Source organism: Emys orbicularis, chromosome 6 (assembly GCF_028017835.1).
Source record: "Emys orbicularis isolate rEmyOrb1 chromosome 6, rEmyOrb1.hap1, whole genome shotgun sequence".
NCBI lineage: Eukaryota > Metazoa > Chordata > Testudines > Emydidae > Emys > Emys orbicularis.
In genome coordinates, this window is record NC_088688.1 from 1,935,059 (window position 1) to 1,962,997 (window position 27,939).

General features: G+C 47.4%; 1 protein-coding gene across 1 annotated transcript in view; it reads right to left on the reverse strand.

Annotated features, from left to right (window-relative positions):
• LOC135880274 (phospholipid-transporting ATPase FetA-like) overlaps positions 1-27,939 on the reverse strand; it is a 109,530-nt gene that overhangs the window by 48,860 nt on the left and 32,731 nt on the right. The window contains exons 4-11 of the mRNA XM_065406512.1: positions 17,400-17,513; positions 14,040-14,138; positions 12,639-12,700; positions 10,651-10,723; positions 10,345-10,415; positions 9,021-9,103; positions 3,403-3,561; positions 2,353-2,441 (exon numbers count right to left, since the gene is read on the reverse strand). Coding sequence (XP_065262584.1) covers positions 2,353-2,441; positions 3,403-3,561; positions 9,021-9,103; positions 10,345-10,415; positions 10,651-10,723; positions 12,639-12,700; positions 14,040-14,138; positions 17,400-17,513 — 750 coding nt within the window. The remainder of the gene's footprint in view (positions 1-2,352; positions 2,442-3,402; positions 3,562-9,020; positions 9,104-10,344; positions 10,416-10,650; positions 10,724-12,638; positions 12,701-14,039; positions 14,139-17,399; positions 17,514-27,939) is intronic.

The following is a 27,939-nucleotide window of genomic DNA, read 5'->3' on the forward strand; positions in this document are numbered from 1 at the left end:
ACTCATGGCAGTGCGAGCACGCAGCTCCCTACAGGCAGGGCCGGCTCTAACTTTTTTGCCGCCCCAAGCAGCAAAAAAAGCGCCGCCCCGCCGTAACACCCCCCCGCCGAGCGCCGCGCCGCCGAAGGCCCCCCCCCCCCGCCGCCGAACACCCCCCGCCAAGCGCCGCGCCGCCGAACAGCCCCCGCCCCCTGCCGCGCTGCCGAACACCCCTCGCCCCCCGCCGAGCGCCGCCGAAACCCCCGCCAAGCGCTGCGCCGCCGAACACCTCCGCCCCCCACGGAGCGCTGCACTGCTGAAGCCCCCCCGCGTGAGCACCGCCAAACACCCCCCGCCGAGCGCCGCACTGCCAAACACCCCCTGCCAAGCGCCGCGCTGCCGAACCCCTCCCCGCAGAGCGCCGCACTGCCGAACGCCCTCCGCCGAGCGCTGCGCCGCCGGAACCCCACCCCCGCCAAGCGCCGCGCTGCCCCCCGCCACCCCAAGATTGGCCGCCCCTTACCAGGGGCCGCCCCAAGCACGTGCTTGGTTGCCTGGTGCCTGGAGCCGGCCCCGCCTACAGGGTCCAGGCATTTCACAGAATTCCCATGGCAGCCACGGCTCCATGACAAGAGGGGAAAATCACCCCAGACAGAGCGGGGTTCACTGTGTGAGAATCACTGGAATTCGGATATCTGTGACGAGTCAAGGGCCAGACTCACAGATCCCTCCATGTCCTGAGCCCTGGAGGCTCTGAGCAACAAAAAAATGAGAAGGAAAATGACCTCAGGGTGCTGGGCCAGGTTCTCAGCTGGTGCAAATCAGGGTAACACCACGACAGTCGGTGGAGCTCCACCCGCGAGCGATCTGCTCCCCCGTGTTTGCGATGGAGCCAGTGTTTGCTGCACTGTTCACTTTATTTTACAAAGGAGAAAATTGTTGGCAAAGGTGCATCACATAACGCCCAAGCTGGTCTGGCTGGCGGGTTTAAACCGAAGTTCAAATGCCAAATAAGCGGCTGGCCAGTCAGAGTACTGCCATGATGTGTGAAGGTCAGGGCCGGCTCCAGGGTTTTGGCCGCCCCAAGCAGTCAAAAAAGAAAAAAAAAAAAAGCCGCGATCGCGATCTGCGGCGGCAATTCGGCGGGAGGTCCTTCGCTCCGAGCGGGAGTGAGGGACCATCTGCCGAATTGCCGCCGAATAGCTGTACGTGCCGCCCCTCTCCGGAGTGGCCGCCCCAAGCACCTGCTTGCCAGGCTGGTGCCTGGAGCCGGCCCTGGTGAAGGTGAATGTGTGCTGGCATGGTCACATCCCACCGCGGCCGGAGCTGATTTAATGGACATACAAGTGTTCACTTTTGTGGGCGTTGCACTGGCTCGGGGGGAGCCAGTCTAATCTCGGTTGGTTTGTTAGGATTTCAGTCTCGTAACATTAAACTACTGAGTCTCCATGTCAACGAAGGCGTGCTCTGAAACACAGCAACAGAAGCTGCTATTAAAAGCGAAATATCTGGGCTAAGCTAAATTCTCTTTTCCTTGAGCACACTCCTGAGCTGTTCTTCAAGCAACATTGGCTAAGGCACTGGCTAGTGTGTGTGTGAGCACATCTCCCCATAGGGACAGGGCCCAGCTGCTAGGACAGGCGGCTAGACCGCAGCAGCCACTGAAAGGAGCTACGCTTTAAGCTCCAGGCAGAGGCCCTTGGGACGGAATCCCCAGGACTGATCCCTGCTGAGGACGGTTGCATCCATGTGTGAGCAGCTGCAGTTTGTTACAATTGTCAAGAAGTTTCAATCCGCAGCATTTGAATTAGCGGAGACTCGGAGACTGTCCCCCTGGAGTGTAAATATCTGTTTAGTGCTTTTAAATGTACCACTTGCTAAAACCCCCCAGTCTCTGGTTATGAATGAGCGCGTACTATTTTCCTCTACTGCAGGAGCGCCAGTTTAGCAGCCAGCAGAGAGCACCATGTAATTATCGAATGCTGAGCAGAGAGACATTACTGCAGATATCAAGGAAGCCTGAAAGTGAGAAGGAAAAAATCAATGTTTCTTTAAATGGAAAACCACAAAAGATATTTGGGAAAATGTTACTGGCCGGCTTCCAAGTGGCTATCACAAACAATGGAGAGAAAGGGCACAGCAAATGAAAAGCCATGAAGAGAGGTCCTGGACACTATCCGTTTAATGGCCTAGCTCTGCAGGATGGGAGTTCTGAAAGGGGCTGCAGAAATCCATATGCTAATGTACTTTTCTAGCATTCTTCTTTTTCTCATTAGTCCCTTTTGATGTCCCCTCATTTGTCAGGAAAGAGGGTGGAGCACTCTGCAATGATGAACATGGCTGAAGGAGTGAAGACAAATTAATCAGACTTACCACTAACACGAGGACATTCATTAGCCGATCAATGCTGGTCCGTTTAAAGGTTGTTTTCCCACAGTTCTGCATTAATTTGGTGTCTGGCCCTAGTAGATCAAACACAGCCATGATTTTTAAGAACACGGATCAATTCTAGAGCTGCTTCCCTTCGAGACGCCAAAGCACTTTACAAACATACATTAACCCTCACAACCCTCCTGTGAGGCAGGGTCACATTGGTATCCCTGCGTTACAGATGGAGAAACTGAGGCACAGAGCAGTAACGTGACTTGCCCGAAGTCATAGAGAGAGTCAGAAACAGACACCAGAACTCCTGACTCCCGCTCCCTGCTCTCTCCTGCAGCCAGTGCACCCTCCCTTGTGGCTTTAATTTATTTTATGGAGAATAATGGATACTATGTCAGCAGTGACATGCATTGTGCATTGTCACATATGTCTCCAGTGCTACAGAAATAATCCAAATCTCACCCCATTACAATGTAGATTTCCCCCCCACACTAATACTGGAGGCAATTCTGACACTCTGGTACAAGGGTGTAACCTGGAGCACTGTTTCTTTAAGCTAATCAGATTGGCTTGGGGTTGGGACCTGCTCAGTACATGCTTGGAGAGATAAAGTGATTGAGTTCCACTAGCTCACTGCGCCCTCAAACAGGGTCAGTATTTGAGGACTCTTTGCCCAGGTGGATGGGCTGAGATTTTTCCCCATGTTATTTGCTGATCCCAGCTCCAGGGGGAAGAGAAGCTGGTCTTTATGTCAAAGAACCTCATCAAGGTGCGTTGAGATTTTGCAACATAGGGTTCACTATTCCTCTCTCTTGTGGACTGGTCTAGAAAACTTCCCGTTAAAATCCCGCTCACAGTGAGTTTGACATGTTCCTAGCTTGGGGCTAAGAGGAAGGTTCAACATTCCACTTGTGTTCTCGTATCCAGTGGAAACCAAGCTTCCAAAGGGGACAAAAGTGGTTCTCCTCTGCCCACTGGGAATTACATGCCCCATGCCCCGTGACAGTTTTTTCACTCTGCACCTCTGTGTATTCCACCTACCAGCATAAATAACAAGCCCAAAGCACCATTCTGTGTTCCTAATGGTGCAGCCCCTCAGCAGCATCTTCTCATTGTCCAGGGCAAATTTCTCCCCGTGGAGAGTAAGAGTCCCCGTGAACTTATCCAGTTTGTTATTCGGTGCCTCACATTTGATTTCACCTGTAAATAGAGATCAGACAATGAAAACCTTCCTGGGACTAGCCCCTCACTGGGCAGCACACACAACAGCCTCAGCTGTGCCCTGGACAGTGACCATGTCAGGACCTTAGCTGTCCACCCGTATCACATTCTGCTGGACACTGCAAGCACTGCTCCGCATGGAGACTGCTCCTACCCGGCCTTCCCACGGCAATCCAACTGTCTGCGTTGAATTACTTTCATATTTAGGTTTTTCCTTTGCCATTGAACACAGGATGGTGCCCTGCCCTTTGAGGCCATGTCACGTCCCTAGCTGATAAGTTCCACCAGCCCTCTCTCTTACCTGGCAGAACCCAACGGAGATGCCCTTCTCCTTGCCAACCCCACAGCCACAAACTGGCCTGCCCCAGCACCCAGAACAGCACTGGTAGAGGCCTTCAACAAATCCTGATGGACAGATGACCTGATGGACACTTCACAGCATGAAATAATCCCAAAGGAGCCTGCGAATAAGCGGCAAGCAGCAGAGTGTACTGGGGGGCAGTGGAACAGCTACTTGCTGAGAACACACATACATGCAGACAACAATGTCGAGCAGAATCTCACACAGAAGACAACCCTGACCTGGCAAGCATGGGCTGCACCACTGCCTCCTGCAGCAGCCTTGCTAGTGAGTTGAGGACCCACACTAGGCTAGACTTCCAAACTACGTCACAAGAGCAGCCATCACTGATGGAACAGACTAGGGACAACAGAGGAGATGATAGTGCAAACAATGAACGTACCTGATCAGGTTTCTTTAGAGGTACTGTAACACTGCTCATTACAACACTGGACTGATGCAGTCTGCACCACTTGGGATGCCCCACTGACAGTGTGACTACATACTGGCACCCAAAGAAATGAAGCAGGAAAGGGCTCATAAGATAAGCAAGGAGAGCATCTGTGAAAAGGCAGAAGAATTGCTGGGTGCAAAGGAATAAGCATGCTTCAAGATAAGCCTTCCCCCCTCCCGCCCCCAAAGCAGCAGTGACGGCTGCTTAACCCGCCTTAGAGACAGTATCTTCGCATGCAGCAGAGGCTGGGAGCACTGTGTGCAGGTGGGAGCGCTTTATCAAGGACTTTGTAGCCCAAAGGACCATGGCCATAATATGGGCTAGAAGGTGGGGAGTTTTCAGAGAAAGTGCATGTGTGTAACAATTCCTGAAGCTCTAGCAGGGTTGCAGAGGATCCTCCATACGGGGGAGAACTTGACTCCTGTGAGTTCATGGTTTCTTCACCCTGCCCTAAACACAGTCCCCTCAAGTTGTAGCAGGTCAGAACTTAACCCCCTTTCGCGGGGTATGTTTTTATTAACAAACAAAGCTCAAACAACACACAAAATCCTGCTGAAGTCCTCTCTGTAAACTTAGTTATTCCCAGAGTTCCCTCCCAAGGACTGCTTAGCCCACACTCTCGATCCCCCTTTCTCTCTCAAGCAAGGAAGCCGGCCCCGCCTCCCTTGTATGTGGGGAGGGTAATGAGCCACTTGACACGGTGAGTCAAAACCAGTGGTAGCCCTTTCCCAGCAGCACCATGATGTGCTAGCAGAGTCAGGGTTCCCGCTAACGCTGTCGGCCAGGTACATTTACCTATTCAGTTTTCTCTCAGACTCTAATAAGCACAACTGGGAAATGTCTGATGGCTGTACGCGTGGCCATAATTAATAGCCAAGTATCCCTTTTCAGTCCACTATATTTTAATCTCTTCTGTTCCATCCCTTGAATTTCTTCGGAACCCGAAGGAAGACAGGCTTGTCACTGGCCATGCCGCCGACCCACCAAATTCCCGATGGCTAGAGAGGTGGATTCTGCTTCCATATTCTATAATTATCTCTCCTTATAAAATGTGCTCACCCACTACTCTAAGGCCCAGCTGCAATTAGTATAAAATCTATTATTCAAATCAACAATTAGACCAAGGGTTCAGAAAGGATCCAAGAGAGTGACTAAAGGATTAGAAAACCTGCCAGCTACTGCCAGACTCCAAGAGCTCAACCTATTTAGCTTAAGAAAGAGAAAGTTAACATGACTTGATCTCATTCCGTAAGTACCTACATGGGAAATAAATATTTGATAACAGGCTCTTTAATCTAGGAGACAAAGGTCTAACAAGTTCCTATTGCTGGAAGTGGAAGCTAGATAAATTCAGGCTGGAAATAAGGCACACATTTTTAATAGTGAGGGTCATTAACAGGAACATTAATAGGAACAACTTACCAAGGATCATGGTGGATTCCCCATCACAGGCAATTTTTAAATCAAGATAGGATGTTTGTCTAAAAGCTCTGCTTTATTTCACAGCTATTGGACTTGAAACAGGAATTAATTCAGGGCAGTGCAGTGGTGTGTTATGCAGGAGGTCTGACTAGATGATCAAAATGGTTCCTTCTAACCTTAGTCTCTGAAAAACCACACACACCTCTACATCCCTAATACTCTCTCCCACTACAACCTTCTCCCCACCGCTCTCCACCCAAGAACAGCCTGGGAGAAGCGAGAGGCTTTCCAGGTCAACCAACAAGGGAAGTGAATTCTAGAGCGGAGGCTGCAGCCCCAAGAACACCCTGACTAACGTCTCGTGTTAAAACCAGGGCGGTGTTAGGGGGATCTCCAGTAACTGTGCTATGTTGGGACTTACAGAGGTACAGCAGGTAAGGCCAGAAGAGACTTAGGGTATGTCTACACTGCTGCGCTAGTTCGGCGGCTGGGGATCGAAGTTCCGGGTTCGATTTATCGCGTCTGGTGTGGACGCGATAAATCGAACCAGGAAGTGCTCGCCGTCGACTGCGGTACTCCAGCTAGACGAGAGGAGTACCGCGGAGTCGACGGGGGAGCCTGCCTGCCGCGTGTGGACCGCGTCTGAACCGCGGTAAGTTCGAAGTAAGGTATGTCGAATTCAGCTACGTTATTCACGTAGCTGAATTTGCGTACCTTACTTCGACTTGGGGGGTAAGTGTAGACCAAGCCTTAGTGGTCATCTTGCCGGACCCGTACAAGAGAGGCCATCATCTCTCACCCAGTGATCCTGCATTGAGTACAATTACTGGTGGGAAGTTAATGGACAACCGCTGAATCCATTTCACCCAAAAGGTTTAAACCCCATGAAGCCTGGACCTGGCCAGTGGCAGCTAACTGAGACCTGATTATTGTTTCTTCTCATGTCTCCCACTTCCCCAAGTCTAACAATAAATAAAGTTCTTGTTGGAAAAATCCCCCGTACCTGACCCGGCACAGCACCAACAAATACCATGCTCTGGGTTAAGCACTTTGCTTCACTGCCTTTGTGAATTAGCCATCCAACCTTCTCCTCTTCTCCTGCCCCACGAACCCCTTGCATGAAGGGCTCCATACAATATGTAATACTTGTACAGAGGTTAGCTCCAGAAATGTGAGGTTAGGTCTAATCCCAGGCACTCTTCCCAGTTCTCTTCCAAATATTAATCACAACAGGAAATATTTTATTTTCACTTTAGATATCACAAATAGGGCCCCTTTTATTTAAAACAAAACTAGAGATTTTGTAAAAATTAAACATAAGATAAGGGAATAATTTTAACTTTATAAAAGATTTTGAAACATTTGTTGAGTCATAGAATCATGGAATCATAGAATATTAGGGTTGGAAGAGACCTCAGGAGGTATCTAGTCCAATCCCCTGCTCAAAGCAGGACCAATCCCCAACTAAATCATCCCAGCCAGGGCTTTGTCAAGCCTGCCCTTAAAAACCTCTAAGGAAGGAGATTCCACCACCTCCCTAGGGAACCCATTCCAGGGCTTCACCACCCTCCTAGTGAAATAGTGTTTCCTAATATCCAGCCTAGACCTCCCCCACTGCAACTTGAGACCATTGCTTGTCTTGTTCTGAGTCAAGTTATACTCATTTAGAAAAAGCAATTGTTTTGATCTTCGTTAGACAAACTGTCTGAGAAAGGAGTTCTCTATCTTAAAATGAAGATTTCGGTTTCCACATTGTTACACGCCATGGTCTCTTCAGTAAAATAAGGGTTTGAACCCGTCACTCAGGGAAGGACCATCATTTACAGGGGGCTTCCCAGTGCAGCAATAAAAGTCTACAAGAGCTCTGGAAATATGAAAGCCCAGAACCACAGGCCTCACTTGAGAGAAATCCAGTGATAAGGTGTCGCACAACTGAGAAATCGGACCAAGAATATTGTTCCATAAGATCCCACTGTAGAAAGAGTGGTGTCTAGCAGCCCCTTTAGATTGCACGGCTTAGAGACATTCCGAGATCTTTGAAATATGGACCAGCTGATCACCATTCCGCCATTTATCATGGATATGACAGTGGAGTCATCGACTCATTTCAGTCATTTAACTTTTATTTCCTATGAATCTGGTGCTCAAGAAAAGTCCCCGGAGAACGGGGGGAGCAGCATTATAAGCTGAACTACACCACTGCTCTGCGCCATTCCATTCGGGTTCTCTTATCACCCTGAGCACCTTCTAGTTGGGCTTTGAGGGATGTGACTAGCATCTGTCACTTGTTCTCTGTCTTGTCCTCTCCCAGCAGGAGACCTGTGGGCACAATGGAATGTTGTGCTTCTGTAGGGTTGGGTTGGGTTTTTTTGTGCATGTTGCCAAGTGTTTAGGTTAGAGAAAGCCAAGTCAGAGACGTCGGCCTTGCAGGTCCTTGCCTGAACTGTAGCTCTAGGAGGTTAGGAAAAAATAAGTCTAGTCTTTTGTCCTTGGCCCATTCTGCTGTGGCTAGGGGAGGAAATAGCGCCAAGTGTGATTTCTGCGACATGGACACCTGTCCACCAGGCCCAGGCCCTCTCGTTCATTTCACATAAGGGACCATGGAACATGTGATGTGGCAGGGACATGTTCAACAGCACACCTGGACTTTCAGAGCGTTAGCTGCCAGGCAGTGACAGCAAAACATTTCCAGATTCATCTTTTTGGTGCTGTTGAGAAAACAGTGAAAGGACAAAAGTGCAAAGCTCTAAACTGAGAAATCCCCCCCGCGTGCAGATGGGCTGGTTCTGCTCCTAACACTGGTGTAAATGAAGTGTAACTGCTCTAAAGTCAATGGACTTACATCGGTGTAAAACTGCTCTGAGATCAGAATCAAGCCCTGTCAGTGAATTCAATGCAGTGACTACCTGTTTTGTTTCCCAGGGGGCGGTTTGCAGGAGCCTTACGTGGAGGATTTGATGGGGTCTCAACAAGCCTAGACAGACACTAAGTGTCTTAGTGCACCTCACCATGTGACTGCCCACCCACTGCAGTCAATGGCAGCACACAAGATCTGATCTGCACTGCGTGCCGCTGCTATCCCTGGGAGCGCTGGGCAGGGACCCAGGGCAGAGTGGACACCAGGGGCCTGCAGTGCGGCTCGGAGAGGAGAATTCCGACTTCGGGTGGAATTCAGGCCTTAGGGGAAATGCTTTGGGACCTTCATTTTTTCTGCGCACTCACCGTTGAAATCAGTCAGTTTCTGAAGGTTCTCTCCCAGCTCCGCAGTGACCGTCAGTGCCTGCTTCACTTTGAGGTTGGTTTCCCTATAATAAAAGCATGAGTCAAACTCCTACATGCCTGGTCCCTCTTCTGTTCCTGGAGCTGTTCTCATTCATTAGGATCCAGATGGAGCTTGCAGGGTCTGCAGGCTGCATCTCCTTATTAAGAGTCAAATCAGGACCATTTTTACATGGCCACAAAGGGAATATAGTCCTTTGCCACTGTATAAACTGGTTCTGCACCAAGTCAGCTGATCCTGCGGAACGCTGGGCCAGGTGCAGAAGAGGGTCAGAGGGCTCTGGTCTCACGCCATCGCTGCAAAGCGTCGAGCCGGACACGTGAGCTCTCTGAGCAGCCCTCTGTCCCACTAAGTTCTTACATCACAATCATCCCTGTGGTATCTGAGCACTTCTGTGGGTTCTGGACCCAACTAACAGGAATTGAGTGTGGCCCTCAGACTTGTGGCAAGCTGGCCACGGTGCAGAGTGATGGAATACAATGGGTCACTAGGGTGGTGCTGGGAGCGGCTGATGTTCACATAGACAGAGAAGTGGCTGAGAAGAACAGCCGGGGTGAACATAAAAACCGCAGAGCTGTTGCTGATGATGTGAGGTATTCCAGGAACATGCATTGTCAATGATCAATGAGTGCTACCAGAACTGCCAGCATGAGTAAAATGGGCCAAGGCCTCTGCATGTGAGGCACCTGCCTTTGTTGGGATACTGCTGGGGAAGCAGCCATTGGTACTCTGCTCAAGACACTTCCCAGAAGATCACTCGTTATGGGCAACTGATTGGAACAAAAGCTGCCTCCCTCATCAGAGAGCTGTTCAGAGGAGGAAGCAGTGGCCTGGGCTGTGGAGCACAATCTTTACCCAGGGCAAGTTTAAGGCAAACAATTATGCCTCCATCTCGTGCTCAAACGTATAACAGGAAAGTGAAATGAGACGTGACCCTTTGGGAACCACAGGATCGGTGCATGGGGCAGGAGAACGTGCCACAGGCGGAGCTGACATGCAGTGTTCTCTAGATAGAAAAGAGAAGATGCTTATATTGGAGTGGTGCTGAAAGAGCATTTTACTGTAGGGTTAGAAAACACCATCACCCTACACTTGCTGTGTGCAGCCAGGGTCACGGGTCTCCTGGCAGGAACAATCAATGCTCTGTGGATTCATCTCTGGACTAGGCAGCATCGAGAACACAGAAGCAGCTGGGCCTCACAATATCAGGATTCACCATGCAAAAATTAGCCTTGTGTTTGCAGCCCCAGGGCCAGGCTCACTTACCCATCCAGTTCAGCCGTCTCGATGTACGTCAGGCTGTGCGGCTCACTGCTTGAGAGTAGCAGTAAATCTGCCTGAACACAAATAAAACCAGGGCGGTATGAGCTTACACAGCCACAGAAAAACCGCCCCAGTGACATTACCTTGAGATCTCAGGACAGAGGACATAGTTACACAACAAGTTCAATTGACTTCTGTGAACGGAAAATCTCTGAGCCAGTTAGCGTCAGTAGTGAATAACTTGTTTATTTGTCTGAGGAGTAATTCCAGAGAGTCACAGCGCACGTGGCTACAACAAACTGCACTCACCGTCACAAAGTTGTTGTTCTCTAGTTTTATGATGTCTCCCACTTGGATATTCATCCATTTATCGTCCTTCAATCTGCAAGAGAAAGTTCCCTTTAAATAGTCACAGAGTGTAGAGCGCTCCGACCCCAAGAGAGTCAGCGGTGCTCTTGAAGCCCGTTCATCAGTAGTATTAGGACTTGACGGTGAGCTGTCGGGGGCAGGGACTGTCATTCTGTTCTGTGTCTGTCCAGCACGTAGCACAAAGGGGCGCGGGTCCAGGACAGGCTCCTAGCCACTACCAATATACATCAATAATAAATGGGAGAGGTTCACACACACGTGCGGTTGAGAAGTAGGCTCCATAATATGAACATGGCACCTGTGCACTATTCTACTAACAGACACTGACTTTTCCTTCTCTTCTGCTACAAATCCAAAATCTAGGTGGGGTCCCGGGGAAGAGATTCCCTCTACCTTTTAAGCAGATACCACTAAAATTACTTGGAAATTAGCCCAATTACTTAAGTTGTCTAAGTCCCCTAAAGAAGATCAGATGGTGCAAAGGCAGCTCTGACCCTGTAGGTCTAGCTGTCAAAAAGGGCAGCAACCCAGCTACGAAAGCTGCACATGCAATGATTCCGATCCGTGCTGTTCATGGCCTTTTTTTAATGCACAAAGCAAGATGTCCAGGCATCCAGCTACCTGTCTGGTACCTCCAGGTTGCATGAACAAATCAGAATTTCTGCATATGCAAAAGCTTAAGAGGTGAAAAATTGCCCGAATAGTTTTACAGGAAGCATTGGGGATGTGTCCCCACAGATCATATGGACCTGATCTGGGTCTCCATGAAGTCATTAGTAAAACTCCATTGGAGTTCAATGATAGCAACCCTGGAACCTGTGACCTCCGGCCGTTTGAAGTGAATTATGCACTTTGCTATATAAACGTATGTGTTCAGTGGGGATGGTAGTGACGGTGTGACTGGTTTCAGATTTACTGGACTGAAAATGCTAACAACCACCGCAAATCACTGGTTTCCAGCTTTATTTCATGGTTCGTATCATTTGGTGGTGTTTGTACACTACACTGGTCTCTACAGGATGGTGAAAAACCTAGGACGACCAAGCACTTCACCCTTGTCACCAGCTATACTCCAAGAGTAGTTGGGTCTTCATGTAACAGTGAGTACAGAACTCATCTACTTGCCACAAAAGCCCAGCACCCTACCACTTGAGCAAAAGGAAAATCATTGCTAGCAGTAAAGTGCCCATGACACACAGTTGAACAGTTTTGATTCCATCCAATAGATGGCAGTGGTGTGTGTGTGTGTGTGTGTGTGTGTGTGTGTGTGTGTGTGTGTGTGTGTGTGTGTGTGTGTGTACAAAGAAGTTTCTTGTAGTTGTTAATTTAACATCAAAAGTTTTTGCTGATTATGTCTAGTTCGGTCTGCTCAGAAATTAATAAACAAGACAAATACATATGACACAAGGGAATGCAGCCACGTCTGGTGTCTCTGGGATATTTTGTAAAATAATCTGTCATTGGCATCTCCTATTTAAAATCTACAGCCCAACTTTTTCCTGTGTGGGCTGATGGCTTTAGTACCTGCACTGACAAAGTGACACTACCTTTTGCTACTCATTAACCAGATACGTTAACCAAACAATAGCACACAGCACTGTGAACAATGAACTTTCCTGGGATGTTTGTCATTCTACTTGAACTGAAGACCGCATAGTGAAATCTAGCTGTCATACACGTGGGTGGGCATGAGGGAACAAGACTGTAGGGAAGCAGAGCACACTTGGGGATCCCATAAGGTAAAATAATACTTTAAAACAAAGCTGCCATAATCTCCAGTGGAAGTAGAATGCACGCAATAGAATGTACATAGTAGAGAGCTTTAATAGTCACATTTGATGAATCTGTCAGAAATTTTGATTTTTTTGTAGAAGCGTCTCCTGGAGATAAACCTTCAGCCAAAATTTCCGTAAAGAAATAAGATTTACCTGCCATTATTCAGCACCTGGACGGGACGGTTATTGACATGATTGTCACTTTTGTGTCGATTCTGAAAAACGTAAAAGTTGATCAGGGTGTTAGAAGAAACTTCACAGAAACCAAGTGTGTGTGATCAGAGGATAATCCCTTTCAGGATTCCTGCCTAGCTGGGGAAATGCTAAGGGCATAAATGCAAGGACAGAATAGTGCCATAACTTTTTCTATGCTCTTAACCCTCCTGTTTATGGGAAACTTCGCTCAGTTAAATCAGAAATCAAGATGACTCTGAAAGACAGAAGAGGGGAAATACCCATACCCATTACCAGGGCCAACCCTGCACAGGGGCTGCTTCCCTTGACCCCTGCACTTTCAGAGAACCAGTGTTTTTGGGTGCTCGCCATCAATATGCACCCATGAGCCAAAGACTCCATTCCACCCCTCGGGGGGTCTCTCCACCCAGCATTTTAGGCCAAATCGTCAAGTCCACATTTAACCCTGGCAGCATTTGGTGCAGAGGGCTGGCTGGGACAGAGACTGACAGGCAAGCAGAGTCCTGGTATGGAAGGGCCCACTCTGAGGAGAAAGAGACAGGTGGGCCCTGGTGTATCATTTAACCTGGAGTCCCACAAAACCCCAGGCTGGCCTTGACTGCCACAGTTCTGCAGATAAGGTGCTTGGAGGAATCCATTTATCTGCTGCTACATGAAATGGCCATAAGGGTTTTGGGTGCGTCCCCTATTTTTTAAGAGGGCTCTTCACTGCCCATATTTCAGAATGAGATTTCGTTCGGTCTTGTTCAGAACTGCACCGACCCCTCATGGGACTGGACTCAATGACCAGAGTTGTTAGACGGAGCTCAGAAAACCACGTGCCAACACACATGCAATGGGCTTTTGGAAAGCATTCAGCAGCAGGCCTCACTCCGCTCACATTGCAGCCAATAGGACTTTTACCACCCACTCCAACGGGAACAGAGGTAGGCTAATGCCGAGCACCTTGGAACAATCCGACCCAACTTCCCCCCACAATGTGCTTTCCTAGCGGAGCTCTGCAGTGGGGTCTAAAGTGCTGAGCCAAGATTTTCCAGCACGGGTGCCTGAGATCAGACTCCTCAACCTATATTCAGGCATCTAACGAAGTGGCCGGATTTTCAGAACTGCTGCGCCCTCCACAGTTCCCATGGAAGTCAGCGGGAGCTGTTGGTGCTCAGGACTTCTGAAAATCTAGCTACTTATTTAGGTGATTCAACATGGATGTTGGGGCCTGACCGCAGCGCCCCATACTGGCCATAGACAAACTCTGCAACCACCCCCCTCTGGCTGTAGTGACTGACAGTGTTTCCCTTTGATCAGGGCACTGGGGGATCACGGCACACTCTGAACTAAGGGTTGGCAATCCAATCATCTTACAAAATCATCGATGGCATCCTTGACACCCGACACGGTCAGCACCAGCACCAGCGGCACCACTGTTGTAAACCAAGACAAGGAGGAAACCTGAGGAATGAGCTGCAGGAGAAGAAAAGCTGGGGTTTAAAACCTTTACAGCCAACGTAGCAAACAAACAAAACACTGGATCCTAGGGAGGCTGCTAAAAGCTTTTACTCTGCATACAAATCAGAGAGCGAGAGACGGAAATTCTGCGCCATCTTTTACACACAAACCTGCAAAGGAAAACCATCCTTTGTGTAAAAAGGGGCCGGGGGGTCTTGGGAAAGGGAGGGGGTTTATTTCCTTCTGGCTTTTTACATTAGAAATATCAAGTCCCTTTTGTGGAGGACTCCGGCATGGACATGTGGAGGCTGGGGGTGGTGGCTCTCTCAATAGGCTGAACGTGGCCTGCATTTCCCCCCGTCCTTCATTGTGAAGAATGGGGGGAGGCTTAGCCCTGGCCCACACTTAAGAGTTAAACTGATCTGACTCGGTGGGGGAGGGGAGATTTATTTCACTGGTAAAATGCCAAGTGTGGACATAGTTACAGTGGTGTAAACGTGACTTTTCCCAGTATAATTATTCCCCTTCCCGTATGGGACTAGCACCCCTGGCATAAGCACCTTTATACTAAGATAACTTTCCACGCTAGGGGGTGGTGTAGTTTATCGATACCGGTTACAGCAGTACAAATTTCTAGCGCAGAAAAGCCCTCAGGATGGGAAAGATGCAGCTTGGGATTCCATGTTCTGCTCCACTGTCCCATTCCAAGTCCTACAACTATCACCCAAGTCCTCTGAGTAAAAGAAGAAGGGACAAGGAGCTGATCTTTGTAGGAGGCGGTGGTGGTGGGCAAACGGGGGGAAAACTGAAAGGTAAAAGCCCAATAGCCATTTCTCTGAGCCCACCTTGATCAAGGCAATAGAAAAGCACAAACAGTTTTTATTTACGGTTGACCTTTAATGGTTCAGGAAAAGACGCTGCTGACGAGTATAAAGGGACCTATCTGATCAATCTTATCTACAGATTAAAGACCAACAGCCATAGTGTCATATACCAGTAACAAGGCTGTAGTTATGGCTGAGGAAGCACTTTCACAATAAACCTGGGTTTTAGGTTCTTATGATTTCCTGAAAAATGTCCCTGTGAGCTGATATTTCCCAGGGTCGCTCTCAGCACATAGCGGAGGTTTTAAAGTTTAGTAAAATTCTGTTTAGTCATTTCTGAGTTGTCTGAGCGTGGCAAAGGTGATTCTAACAGGGTAATGTGCCAGGCTTGTTTGTGCTTGGATGACTCTAAAAAGCCAAACTAAAAACATCAAACTTGCCTTAGAATCAGTCCTCCGTGAGGGCCACGCTCTTTGATACCGGGGTTAAGAGACGTGGTTTAAAAATGACAAAGTACATGACTTTTATCATTGTTTGAGCAAAGTACAAAGGAGCAGAGATGCCGATATAGGCTGGTGAGATATGCTCAGTTTTAGGGCAGAGACACACATTACTATCAGAAATGGGCAAACTCCAACCCAGAGCCCCGGATGAGCCTTGGAGTTCTACACTGGTGCCTTCTGCTGTCACCTCCTTTATTAGAGCCTACGTGCCCCAGCATGCAATTCCACCCCCTGCTCTGAGCACACAGCAGCAATCTGCTCCGTTTTGTGTACAGTAATGGCAAGCTCCTTGCTGTAACACCCTCAGTCTCACGGAAATGTTAGTGTTTGCAAAGTCAGCTCTCTCCCAGGCTCTCCATTTATGCAGTTGGTAGATGGGACGTTGCACGCTATATGATTTTATGAAAATATGCTGATGTGTGTGAACATAATGTAACTAAAATATGCTTCATGCAAAAGGTCTCTTGTAAGGTATCATTACAAAGCTCATAATCTACTGAGTGTGGTCATCCTATTTGTATAAATGTATCACTCTTGTATCAGAAACTAAAATATGAAACATAACTCTGAGGGCCTATTGTAATTATGCAAACTATGTGGGCCATTAATGGTGGTTTGGAATCTTGATGGCTCCCATTAACCAGGACAATTGTCTGTAGATGGCTCTGTTTTACCTGTAAGTCTTCCTGTATACGTGTGTGCTGGCAAGTGGGTAATGAAGTCTTGCAGTGACATGTGATCATGTCACCTGAACTGGAATCCATCTTTAACCTGGTGCTTTTCCCATTCAGAAGAAGGGGTGGGAACCCAGAGAGGGACAAAGGATTCCTGCCTTATGCAAAAGATATATAAGGGGGTGGAACAGAACAAAGGGAGGGCCATCATGAGAAATCCCCTAGCTACCGCCTGAGCGGGAAGAAGGCCTGTACCAGGGGAAAGGATTGTGCCCAGACTAGGAAGGCGTCCAGTTTGTGAAAGAAACTTATTGAAATGTCTCTGAGGGTGAGATTTTATCTGTATTCAGTTTTATTACCGTATTAGGCTTAGACTTGTGTGTTTTATTTAATTTGACTTTGTAATTCACTTTGTTCTGTTACTACTTGGAACCCCGTAAATTCTACTTTCTGTATTTAATAAAATCACTTTTTATTAATTAACCTAGAGTATGTATTAATACCGGGGGGGGGGGGGCAAACAGCTGTGCATATCTCTCTATCAGTGTTATAGAGGGCGAACAATTTATGAGTTTACCCTGTATAAGCTTTATACAGGGTAAAACGGATTTATTTGGGGTTTGGACCCCATTGGGAGTTGGGCATCTGAGTGTTAAAGACAGGAACACTTCTTAAATTGCTTTCAGTTAAGTCTGCAGCTTTGGGGCATGTGGTTCAGACCCTGAGTCTGTGTTGGAGCCGACTGGCGTGTCTGACTCAACAAGACAGGGTGCTGGGGTCCCGAGCTGGCAGGGAAGCAGGGGTAGAAATAGTCTTGGCACATCAGTTGGCAGCCCCAAGGGGGTTTCTGTGACCCAACCCGTCACAGTAGATACCAGCAGTTTGTCTTTGAATAAGATTGATAAGGACAGGTTTCACTAGGTGCTGCAGGAGGAAACCATCCGAGGAACCCAACAGCAGTCAGCAGCACTTACCTGTAGAACGGGAGACGAAAAACAGGCACAACATCTTGTAAACATTAACTAAAACTTCCCTTCCCTGGGATCAAGCCAGCGTGTCTAACAGGCACTCCCGCCAGAGAGGAACTATGCCACGTTTGCCAGACCTCGGCAGAACAAGTTTCCTTTCTTGCCCTGTTTTATGTCTCTGCTTTTGGGTTTTAATAAGATGCTAATTCACATTATGGGCACAGCTACTGCTTTATTCCAAGTCAACCCACAGCCAGGCACTGGGAAGAGGCCAGATAGTCTGTTAAAAAGGAGAGTGAATTCATACCTGCAGAATCAGCAGGAACAAAAAATAGGCATTGGCTATTCGCTGAAACTGCTCAAACAGGTTGAGAGGCAGGAAAGTGAAGAAATTGTATTTCGACGTTTTAATTGAATTGTTCTGTGGAAACAAAAAGCAAACCAACGGATGGTAAAACAGGAAAAGCAATTGCAGCACAACCCATTTCAGCACTGTTTGACTGGTTTAAATTTAGCAATAACATTGTTCAAAGCAGCCACTCAAAAACATTTCCTTTTCCCCCAAGTCACTCACACTGAATTCTGATAAACAGACTGAATTCTTTTGGGAACCAGTGAAATTACCGTAAGTGTATGACATTGCAGCTCCAGGTATGTATGTCACTCACACACTCTCTCTCACACACACACACACACACACACACACTTTCCTGTATTATGGGAGATACATTTATATTCTCTTTGTAACTGGCACACAGCGAAGATTTTACCGGTTTTTGTTTGTTTCTGGTAGCATCCACAATATGCTAGCTGCTTTCCAAACAGGGATCAGCTGCTATCCTGCGGGGCTCCAAATGTAGACAGACAGACAGCAGGCTGGGAGGCAGACATCGAAAGGGAGGCAGGAGTACAACTGAGGGGTAGTGGGTTCAAGGTGTTTGGCCATCTCATAGCAATATAGGGTTAATGCAGTGTTAAAAATACAGAAGCTCTATAAACTATCCATAATTATCCTCAGCTTTGTCAGCATAGGTCAGCTGGATCCCTTCTAGGCATCATGGCAGGAGTGAGTCTTTAGGAGGGATGTGAATGAGGAGAGGGCCTTGTAATTTCGCTCAACGAGAGAGTTTCATGCTCAGGTGCCATGGGAGAGGGGCCGCAGTGGCATGTTATCGGGGGAAGGAGACTGGCACTGCTGGCAGAGCGGAAGGACAATGCAAGGCCAGGGTAGGGGTAATGCAGAACTGGAAAAAGCCAAATGAACTGAAGGTTGCCAGGCTCTGTAGCATAAGTTCACTACCAAGCTCAGAAGTCCCTGGGGCACTGCACAGACCTGTCCACGGAGTCACTTGCTAGTGACATGCTGATGCAGACACCAATACGACCTTCATTCCGACTTTGCACATTTATTTCATACAGTGGTATCTGGATTTGTTCGTTACCATAACGGGGCCCTGCAGGTTTACCAAGCGCCACTTCATTAGCCACTTAAACAGCTCGTAACTGGAGGATCTGAAAAGGCTCCTGGATCTGAGGCATCTACACAGATGGTTCTGATAGGTACCTACGCAGCCATCCAATAATCCAGCGAGACAGTGTTCTCCTGGCAACTTGCAATTGTTATTGCCCTGGGCTTGCATCTCCCGTTTCCATCTTCTCTCTTTTAATTACACTGCTCTACAGCCAAAATGCTTCCGAAATAAATGTAGTCAAACTTTACTAATTCTGGGTCACTGAGAACGAAAATGATGCTTAAAATTGTTGATTGGCTCTAGTTTTCAAGATATGCTATTGGGTCAGTATATACGACCCTTGACTTGGGAATGGCAGAGGATAAGTGAGTTATAAAGGGAAGGGATCTCAATTTAAACCAGAAATGACTAAAATACATCTTTGACTGGATCTATGAATAAATCTATGACTGGGTTTGGACAGGACTTGCTTTTTAGGCAAAACAATGAATGATGCAATCTGAAGCTGGTATTGCGTCATACATGATATGAATTGCATCATGTTATTCCTAGAAGTCATGGATGATGCAATCATAACAAAGCTTACATCACTCTGCTGAACAAATTGCCCTATATCAGCTCTAGAAATCATACAGTGTCGTGCTCTCTTATTTGTCAGTGTTTGATTTTGCAAAGGGACACATTTCTGTTTAGCCAAAGTGAGCAGAGATGCCTCGTACTTGTGTGAACAGTGCAGATAACTTCTGCTATGTTTGTGGTGAAGTGACTTTTGCATCACAAAAACGCAGTATAACCACTATGGTTAAGAAAGCCTATCACCTTTATTTTGGCTGCAAAATTGGAGATCAGGACAAGAGGTGGGCCCCACACATATGCTGCAACACTTGTGCAACAAATCTTCGCCAGTGGTTGAACAGGAAAAGGAAATCTATGCCTTTTGCAGTGCCAATGATTTGGAGACAGCCAACAGATCATACCAGCAATTGTTACTTCTGCATGGTGCCTCCAGTTGGGAAAGGTGTGTCAAAGAAGAAAAAGTGGACTGTGCATTATCCAAACATTCCATCAGCAATACGCCCAGTACCCCACGGAGAAGGACTGCCGGTTCCTGATGCACCAGAATCATTCTCACTTGAGTCAGACGAGGAAGAGGAAGAGGATGAAACTTCTGGTCCTGAACCATCAATGTCACAAGACCCACATTTTCTCCCATCCTCCTCCTCTGAACCACACCTCATAACACAAGGTGAACTGAATGATCTTGTCAGGGATTTGGAACTACCCAAGAGTAAGGCAGAGCTGTTGGGCTCCAGACTACAGCAGTGGAATCTCCTGGCAGGTGATGTTAGGGTTTCCATGTTCCGTGACCGTCAAAAGGATCTTGTCCCATTCTTCTTCATGGAAGGTGATCTTGTAACCTGCAACAGCATCGATGGTGTGATGGCAGCCCTCAACATCGTTCACGATCCAGATGAGTAGAGACTGTTCATTGATTCATCGAAGACGAGTCTTAAAGCTGTTTTACTGCATAATGGCAATGTTTTGCCATCAGTTCCAGTTGGTCATGCAGTCCATATGAAGGAAACCTATGACAACACGAAACAACTTTTGAGGTGCATAAACTATGACCAACATCAGTGGCAGCTTTGTGGCGATTTGAAGGTTGTTGCTCTCTTGCTTGGTCTGCAGACTGGATACACAAAGTACTGCTGTTTTCTCTGCGAATGGGATAGTCGTGCAAGAGATTCCCACTACAACAAGAAAGATTGGCCACTCCGACAGTCATTGGAGCCTGGGAGGAAAAGTGTTCAGCATCCACCACTTGTTGAATCAAGGAAGATTTTGTTACCACCCTTACACATCAAGCTGGGTCTGATGAAGAACTTGGTCAAGGCCATTGACAAAACACAAGCAGCTTTCAAGTACCTCCGTGGACAATTTCCAAGGTTAAGTGAAGCTAAGATAAAGGAAGGTGTCTTTGTTGATCCTCAGATTCGTGAACTTCTTCGAGATGATGCATTTGACCATGCACTGCGTGGCAAGGAAAAGACGGCATGGAAAGCCTTCCAGTTAGTGGCAATAAATTTTCTCGGAAACAACAAGGCAGACAACTACAGGTTGTTGGTGGAAAACCTCCTCAAGGCATACAAAAGCCTTGGTTGCAACATGTCACTAAAGATACATTTTTTGCACTCTCATCTAGATTTTTTTCCACCGAACTGCGGAGCAGTGAGCGACGAGCACGGCGAGCGATTTCACCAGGACATTGCAACAATGGAGAAACGCTATCAAGGCAAATGGAGCCCATCAATGCTTGCAGACTATTGCTGGACAGTGACAAGAGATGCTCCATTTAATGAATACAAGAGACAAGCCAAGAAGCGCCGAGTAGACACTGAATAGGACTAAACTATGTACATAATAGTTTTTTGCCCTCGGAGAGGTGGAGTACATACAGCTCTACAGAGAGCTCTCGCAGCGCTGGCGGCGCGACTACACTTGCGCTTCACAGCGCTGCCTCGGCAGCGCTGTGAATCCACGAGTGTAGCCAAGGCCTTAGACTTTCCTGAAGTTGCGTGTCTGTCAAGGTTGCTTTTTGTAACTGGTGTAGTCTCCTTCCTGATACTGGTCTGTATGCATCCACGTACACCTTTACATCATCTTTGAGCTCACAGAGTGCAGGATGCTGGGGTCTGTGACAGAGTGTCTGCTACTGCCAGATTGTTCCCAGGAACATACGGAGCAATTGGGTTAAATCATATTAACCTTAACAATGGATGCTGGCATCTCAGCAGTGCTTGGTTCAGGTCTTCTCCGTTAATGAGGGGTTACACGTGATTTATGGTCTGTTAACAGTGTAAATGAATCCTGTCCACACACAGATATCCGTAAAAGTTCTCACATGTCCATACTCTTGCCAGGCATTCCTTCTCAATCTGTACATATCGTTTTTCTGCTTCTGTGAGTGAGTGAGTGAGTGAGTGAGAGCAAAATGCAGCTGGATTCCACTCTGAGCCATGTTGTTGGAACAAGACACCAGATCTGCTTGCATCCGCACCAACCGTTGTGGGTTTGTTCACATCGTAGTAGTTGAGAACAGGAGCTGTTGAGATAATTTCTTTTACTGTTTTAAGGCAATTTATTGATTTGCCCCCCAGAGTCAAAGTGTGTTGGACTTTAACAGTTCATGCAGTGGTTTTGTTTGTGTAGAACGGTCGTGTAGGTATCGACCACGGTAATTTACCACCCCCAGGATACACCTCAGTTCTGGTACGTTAGTTGGTGCATTCAATTCTCAAATTGCTTTTACTTTCTCAAGGCTAGGACTGATTCCACCTGTTTATTGTCTGTTCCAAAAAATCAATTTGGGGTAGGTGGAAAACACATTTTTCCTTGTTTACCTTCAGTCCAGACTGACTGATTGGGCTTAGGGCTTCATTGAGAGTTTTGTTGTGTTCTTCCATCAAAGGTCCATATATCAAAATGCTGTCCATAAAAACTACAACTCCATTTGTGTTTGTTAACAGTTCTGCCATCCTTCTCTGGAAAATTTCAGGTGCAGTGGTCATCCCAAAAGATGATCTTCACAAGCAAAACTTCCCAAAGGGTGTCTTAAATATAGTCAGTTTAGCACTTTCTTTGGTTAAAGAATTGGAGAATACTGTAGCTGTTTCACCTTGGGGAGGAAGCCGTCCAGTGTTGGGAGGAGATATTTTTCTCTCACAACTGCTTCATTAACTCTTTTAAGATCCACACAGATTCATATTTTTCCATTTTTCTTTGTAACTGGTATCACTGGGGCACACGTTGCTTTTGGCTCAGAGATTTTCTCAGTTATGCCAATCTGCTCCATGTTCTTTAACTCAGTCTCCACTCTATGAAGTAATGGGATAGGAATCCTGCGAGGTGTATGTACGCTGTATGATTCGGCATTGTCCCTAAAGGTGATTTGTACTGGATCTTCTTTCAAAATCCCAATTTCACCAAATATTCCATCAAGTTCTTCTACCTTTCTCACTAGGCCCATCATGGCTGCCATACTGATGCTGAGAAGGCTTTTGGTCCGTGGTCCTTTGATCGTGTATATTCAATGCACAGCTTTTGTCTTTGTTTCCGTGGTGAACTGGCCCACGCAGTTCAAAATCCCTCCAAGGCCAGTCAGAGCCAGTCAGGTGACTTCTGCTCTGGGAGGGGTTGCAGGTGATTGTAAGTCCCTTCTGAGATGACTGTGACATCAGCTCCTGAGTCAATTTTAACATTAATAGTCTTGCCATGAATATTCAGTTTCACTCTCCAGGCAGGCTCTGAGACATCACAAGTGATAGATCACAGAAACATGAGTAGATCCCTGTAATATGAGTCAACTCCCTCGTTGCTTTGGTGCAGCAAACAGCTGCAAAATGTCCATGTTTCATGCATTTATTACACCGTGTGCCTCGGATGCTCTTGGGATATGACTTTTTCCATACCTTGTACATGTAGACTGGCATTTGTTCCTCTTAGCCTGGGAATTCTCTCTCCTTGCCTCAGGGGTTTTAACACTCCAGTGTCTGTTTACAGTTTCTAAACTAGTTTCAGGTTTTTCAAATCTGTCCAGTTTCTCTAAGTTTTGCTGTTTCATCAGTTTAGAATGTTTTGCTATCTGTATAGCTGCAGCTAAGGTTATATCTCACTTCAGCTGAAGCTGCCATGAAAGGTTTTTTTCTATTAACCCCATAATCAGCCTGTCTCTGATATTTTCATGTTTTGCATTCCTCAAATTACAGTTTTCAGCCAATGTATGCAGACCTTATATACAATTTTCAATATTTTCCTCTGCTCCGTGGATTCTCTGTTGGAAACATGCTCTTTCATAAACCATACTTCTCTAAGGTATAGTATGGATCAAACATAGCCAGAACCTTTTCATAGTCATCTTTGTGACTGTCTTCAGTAAAGTCAAAGGATTTAAAGATATGCTCTGCCTGCTTCTCCATAGCATAAATTAAAGTTGATACCTGTGTATCTCCGGTGTCTTTGTGGAGTTTGTTTGCAATTTGAAATCTTGCAAAATATTGCATCTAGTCTGTCCGTTGTGAAGGTGTGTCAAAGCTGAAGTTTTCTGGGGCACTGAAGAGTAGCATGTTGATTAGATCCTGCAATCTTTGTTGCTTTGTTCCTTCTGTTTCTGTTCTTAGTTTACTCCTGACACCATGTTTTGTACTTCTCTACCAGATATGGGCTGGCTACAGAGCTTGCTTCTAAATGAGAAACACACCAGATGTGTTCATCATATGCTCTTTCAATGCTCTGTCAGGTACGGCTGAGGTTCATTTAAATTGTACACACAGTAGTACTACATAGTAGCTAAACAGAATAATACAGTTTAGCATTCCATTACACTAGCTTCAGCAAGAGACTCTCACAAAGGACTATGTCAGGGTGTAACCCCAAGCAAATATATTAACAAGGCTACAGAGAGGAGACCGCTAGTGTGGACTCAAATCATTGCTATGAGGCTCCTTTATACCACCATTCAGTTCACCTCTACAGCCACAAATATTAACGAACCCTGAGCCGCTACGAAAGCAGCATGATCCAGAGGGATGGGACACCTGCCAGCTCAGGCACGGCACTGACTTGCAGTGTGAGCTTGGGCAAGTCACCTCCCAGATCTGTGCCTCAGTTTCCCCGATGCTGGATAGGAATAACAGCAGCTACACACCTTAGTAAAGTGCTTTGAGATCTACAGATGAGAAGCGTGATATGACAGTGACAGCACCAGTATTTTTTTTTTCCAATCTACTGTGAATGAGCGTGACTCCCCTGAAATCAATCCCTCATGCACATGCTGTTCCTACAACCAGCTCAGGACCGTGGCTAAACGAATCTGGCTTTGACGGAGGAGTTGTTATAGCAGGCAAGTCTTCAGAACCCTTCCGCTTGTGATGTCAGGCCATCGGCAAACACTCAGCAGATGGCTTCTGCCTTTGTTCTCTGGACAAACAAGCTAATACTGCCTCACTATAAAAGTAACTGGAAACAGGAGACGCATTTAGCTGCTGTTACGGTTCCGATGAGATGAGCTGAAGGCGGAATCCCAGCAAGGGCAGGGTGTGGCCGACCGGAGAGCAGTCAGAAGAGCGACTCCTCTGTATTTGCAATACCAGCCCTGAGGTTCCTTTATAACATTTGGAAAATTGTGTCTAAACAGCAACCCAGCTACAGCTGTAGCTGACATGCTGCTAGGGGCAGGCTCACTGCTCCCTACAATGCATGGGCATCAATGCAGCTGCACTGCCACAGTGGCCTTCCCGGGGTGCCATGCGGCAAAAATGCTGGAGACTAATGTCACTGTTTTCCTTTTAGCTGCAGTAACCCAGGACAAAGGGACGTGACTTCCCCCACGTAGAGCGTTCAGCCCTGATCACACGAATGCAGGGTGCATGGAAAAAACAGAAGGGCCTACAGAGCAGGGGATATTGAACACTGCATCCAGCACAGAGAACTAGAATCCAGGAGGAACACAAGGACTGGCAGACTGAACAGACCCAAGGTCCATCTAGGCCAGCCCCTGAGAATGTCCAGCATCAGACGCACCAAAGGAAGGTTCAAGAAACCCCGCTGTGGGTAGATTTGGGATAATCTGACCCCATGAAGGTCTGATCCTAATTCATAATAGAGATTGGCCTAAGACCTGACGTAGTAGGTTTTATCTCCCTTCCAAAAAGGCTTTTAGCATTAACTTTTATAACTGGGAATTTTTGTTATAATGTAACCATCCAAAACCTCTTTCAATTTTGCTAAATTCTTTGCTTCACTGTCATCCTATGGCAGTGAGTTCTACAGTCTAATCCCACGTTGAGTGTCCAGGAAAATCCTTAGGAAAATGTATTGCCTACACTTTGTATTTATATCGGACCTTTCACCTGAGGATCTCAATGTGCTTTACAAACACTATTTAACCTGTGCAATCACCCAAAGAGGTATTAGTATTATCTTCATTTTACAGAGGGGGAAACTGAGGCACAAAGAAGTGGTGCTACTTGTCCAAGGTGACGAAGTAAGTCAGTGACATGGCCAGGAGTAGAACGCAGGAGCCTTGTCTCCCAGTCACCTGTTCTAACTATGAGGCCACATGCCCCCCAACCCATCCCAGCACCACAAACAAATCCCAAGAGTGCCCCGTTTCCTAGGCTTCTGCTGTGACAACTGGACTCCCTCCTAGACGTGGAAAGAGATGTCTGCCCTCTGCTGTAACTGCTAGATCGCCTGCCCTTCCGGAGCAGAGTGCGCCAGAAGCCTTGGCTTCCCGGCCACTTTCCCCACTACAGTCATGGGGGATGGGGGTGTCACAGACGTAGGCCCATATCTCAGCAGCATTCTCTGGCTCAGTGCTGGACCAAAGGGCACACGGTGTGGCCGGCTTGCACACGCCGACGGTGGCCCATGTGGAAGTCCCATCTTGCGCCCTCGTTCTCACGTCCTGAGAGCGTTGGCTCTGCTCCTCCTTCCCACCGCAGTGCACAGAGATGAGACACCCCAGCTGCGGCTCAGGCCAGTGCCACATGTAGTTATCACAGGCAGTTACAAGGCTCCCTCGGACTTCTCTAGAGGCCTTATCGGGGATGTAGGAATAGAAAAACATAGCCAGACCCCAGAGGCACAGATGGCCAGACACTGGCTGCGGGCTGTACATTAAGGGCTCCAGGTTCATTACTGATCTGACATTAGAATCAGTTCCTGACCCAAGCTGAAATTTGCCTTTGCCTCAGGGGCCCTGCATTTCCTTTCCAGTTCTTGGATACCCAATTTCAGAGCTGTTTGTGCAGCCCCCAGTGACGTCTCCACACAGCTGTGCTGAATTCCAGAGTGAAGCCAGACAACTGGAAGGAGAATCTGAGTCAGAGCAAACACTAAAATCCAGCAAAGGAGATGACCTCCTCCACACGCGCTGTACAACCACGTCACAACAATCACGAGACAGGCCCATCGGCAGGTGCTCAAAGGGGTGGGGAGGGGTGGGGTAGGGTAGGGAGGTCCACCCTGGAGGAATCCACACTGACTTTGTACCGGGGAAGTGGCAGCGGGGCTAAGCTGCCTCCAAAATTAACCTTAATAAAGTCTCTTGAATCTCACTGGTTCAAGCCCTGAGCTCTTTACTTCATTTTCACTCAATCCGTATGCAGACAAAACCCCTTCTGCTGTCGGGGGAACTGGCCCATGTGAGAACTGAGTAAACATGGCATCAGGATTTGACCCTTTTTTTCGGCAGACCAGAGACCAATTTCTCTATTTTTCACTCCTGTGCTAAGGGTCCCTGCAGTCTGTTTCATTCCCGCTACTTTTTACTTCATCAGCTTGATTTCTAGCTAGGGTGGGATCCCACGTGGCATTGCGGTTCCCCTCGTTGGTGCCAGGATAAAGCATGTCAGTTTGTTTTTAATACTGCAGTTGACACGGCACACGATTTGGTTTGCTTTAGTTATTTCAAGCCACTGGTCTCTCATTGTGCAGCATGAGGCCAAGGAAAGGTCAGGCCTGGGCCACTTTGGGGGCACAAGTCTCATGATGAACCTGTGTCTTCACAATGAACCCCACAAACCACTGCCATGCTCAACCATGCCCAGAGCCGGCCCCGTCACTCTAAATGGTACTGCCTTTGTTTGCAGGAACCACCAGCGCTGTACAGCAGCAAAAGGCTTCCCCGCTGTTGGTAACATTAGGCCTTCCTTCCAGGGTGTGGGTAAGGGGCACTGTACTATCTGGATAAGAATTACTTTGTCACCTCCTTCTCCAGTGGGTACCATCACCATTTACACAGAGAGACAGAAGAGACCTACCAGATCCTCCAGCCCACGTCCCTGAAGCCAACGCAGGATAGTCCCTACAGCACATAAAAACAGAACAACGGCCATGCTGGGTCAGACCAAGAGTCCATCTAGCCCAGTGTCCTGTCTTCCAACAGTAGCCAGTGCCAGGTGCTTCAGAGGGAATAAACAGAACAGGGCAATTTATCGAGTGATCCATCCCCTGTCATCCAGTCCCAGCTTCTGGCAGTCAGAGATTTAGGGACACCCAGGACATGGGGTTGTGTCCCTGACCATCTTAGCTAATAGCCATTGATGGACCTATCCTCCAGGAACTGATCTAGTTCTTTTTTGAGCCCAGTTATAGTTTTGCCCTTCACAACATCCCCTAGCAAGGAGTTCCACAGGTTGACTGTACATTGTGTGAAGAAATACTTCCTTTTGTTTGTTTTAAACCTGCTACCTATTAATTTCATTAGGTGACACTGGGTTCTTATGTTACACGAAGGGTAACATAACACTTGCTTATTCACTTTCTCCAGTCATGATTTTACAGACCTCTATCATATCCCCCCTTAGTCGCCTC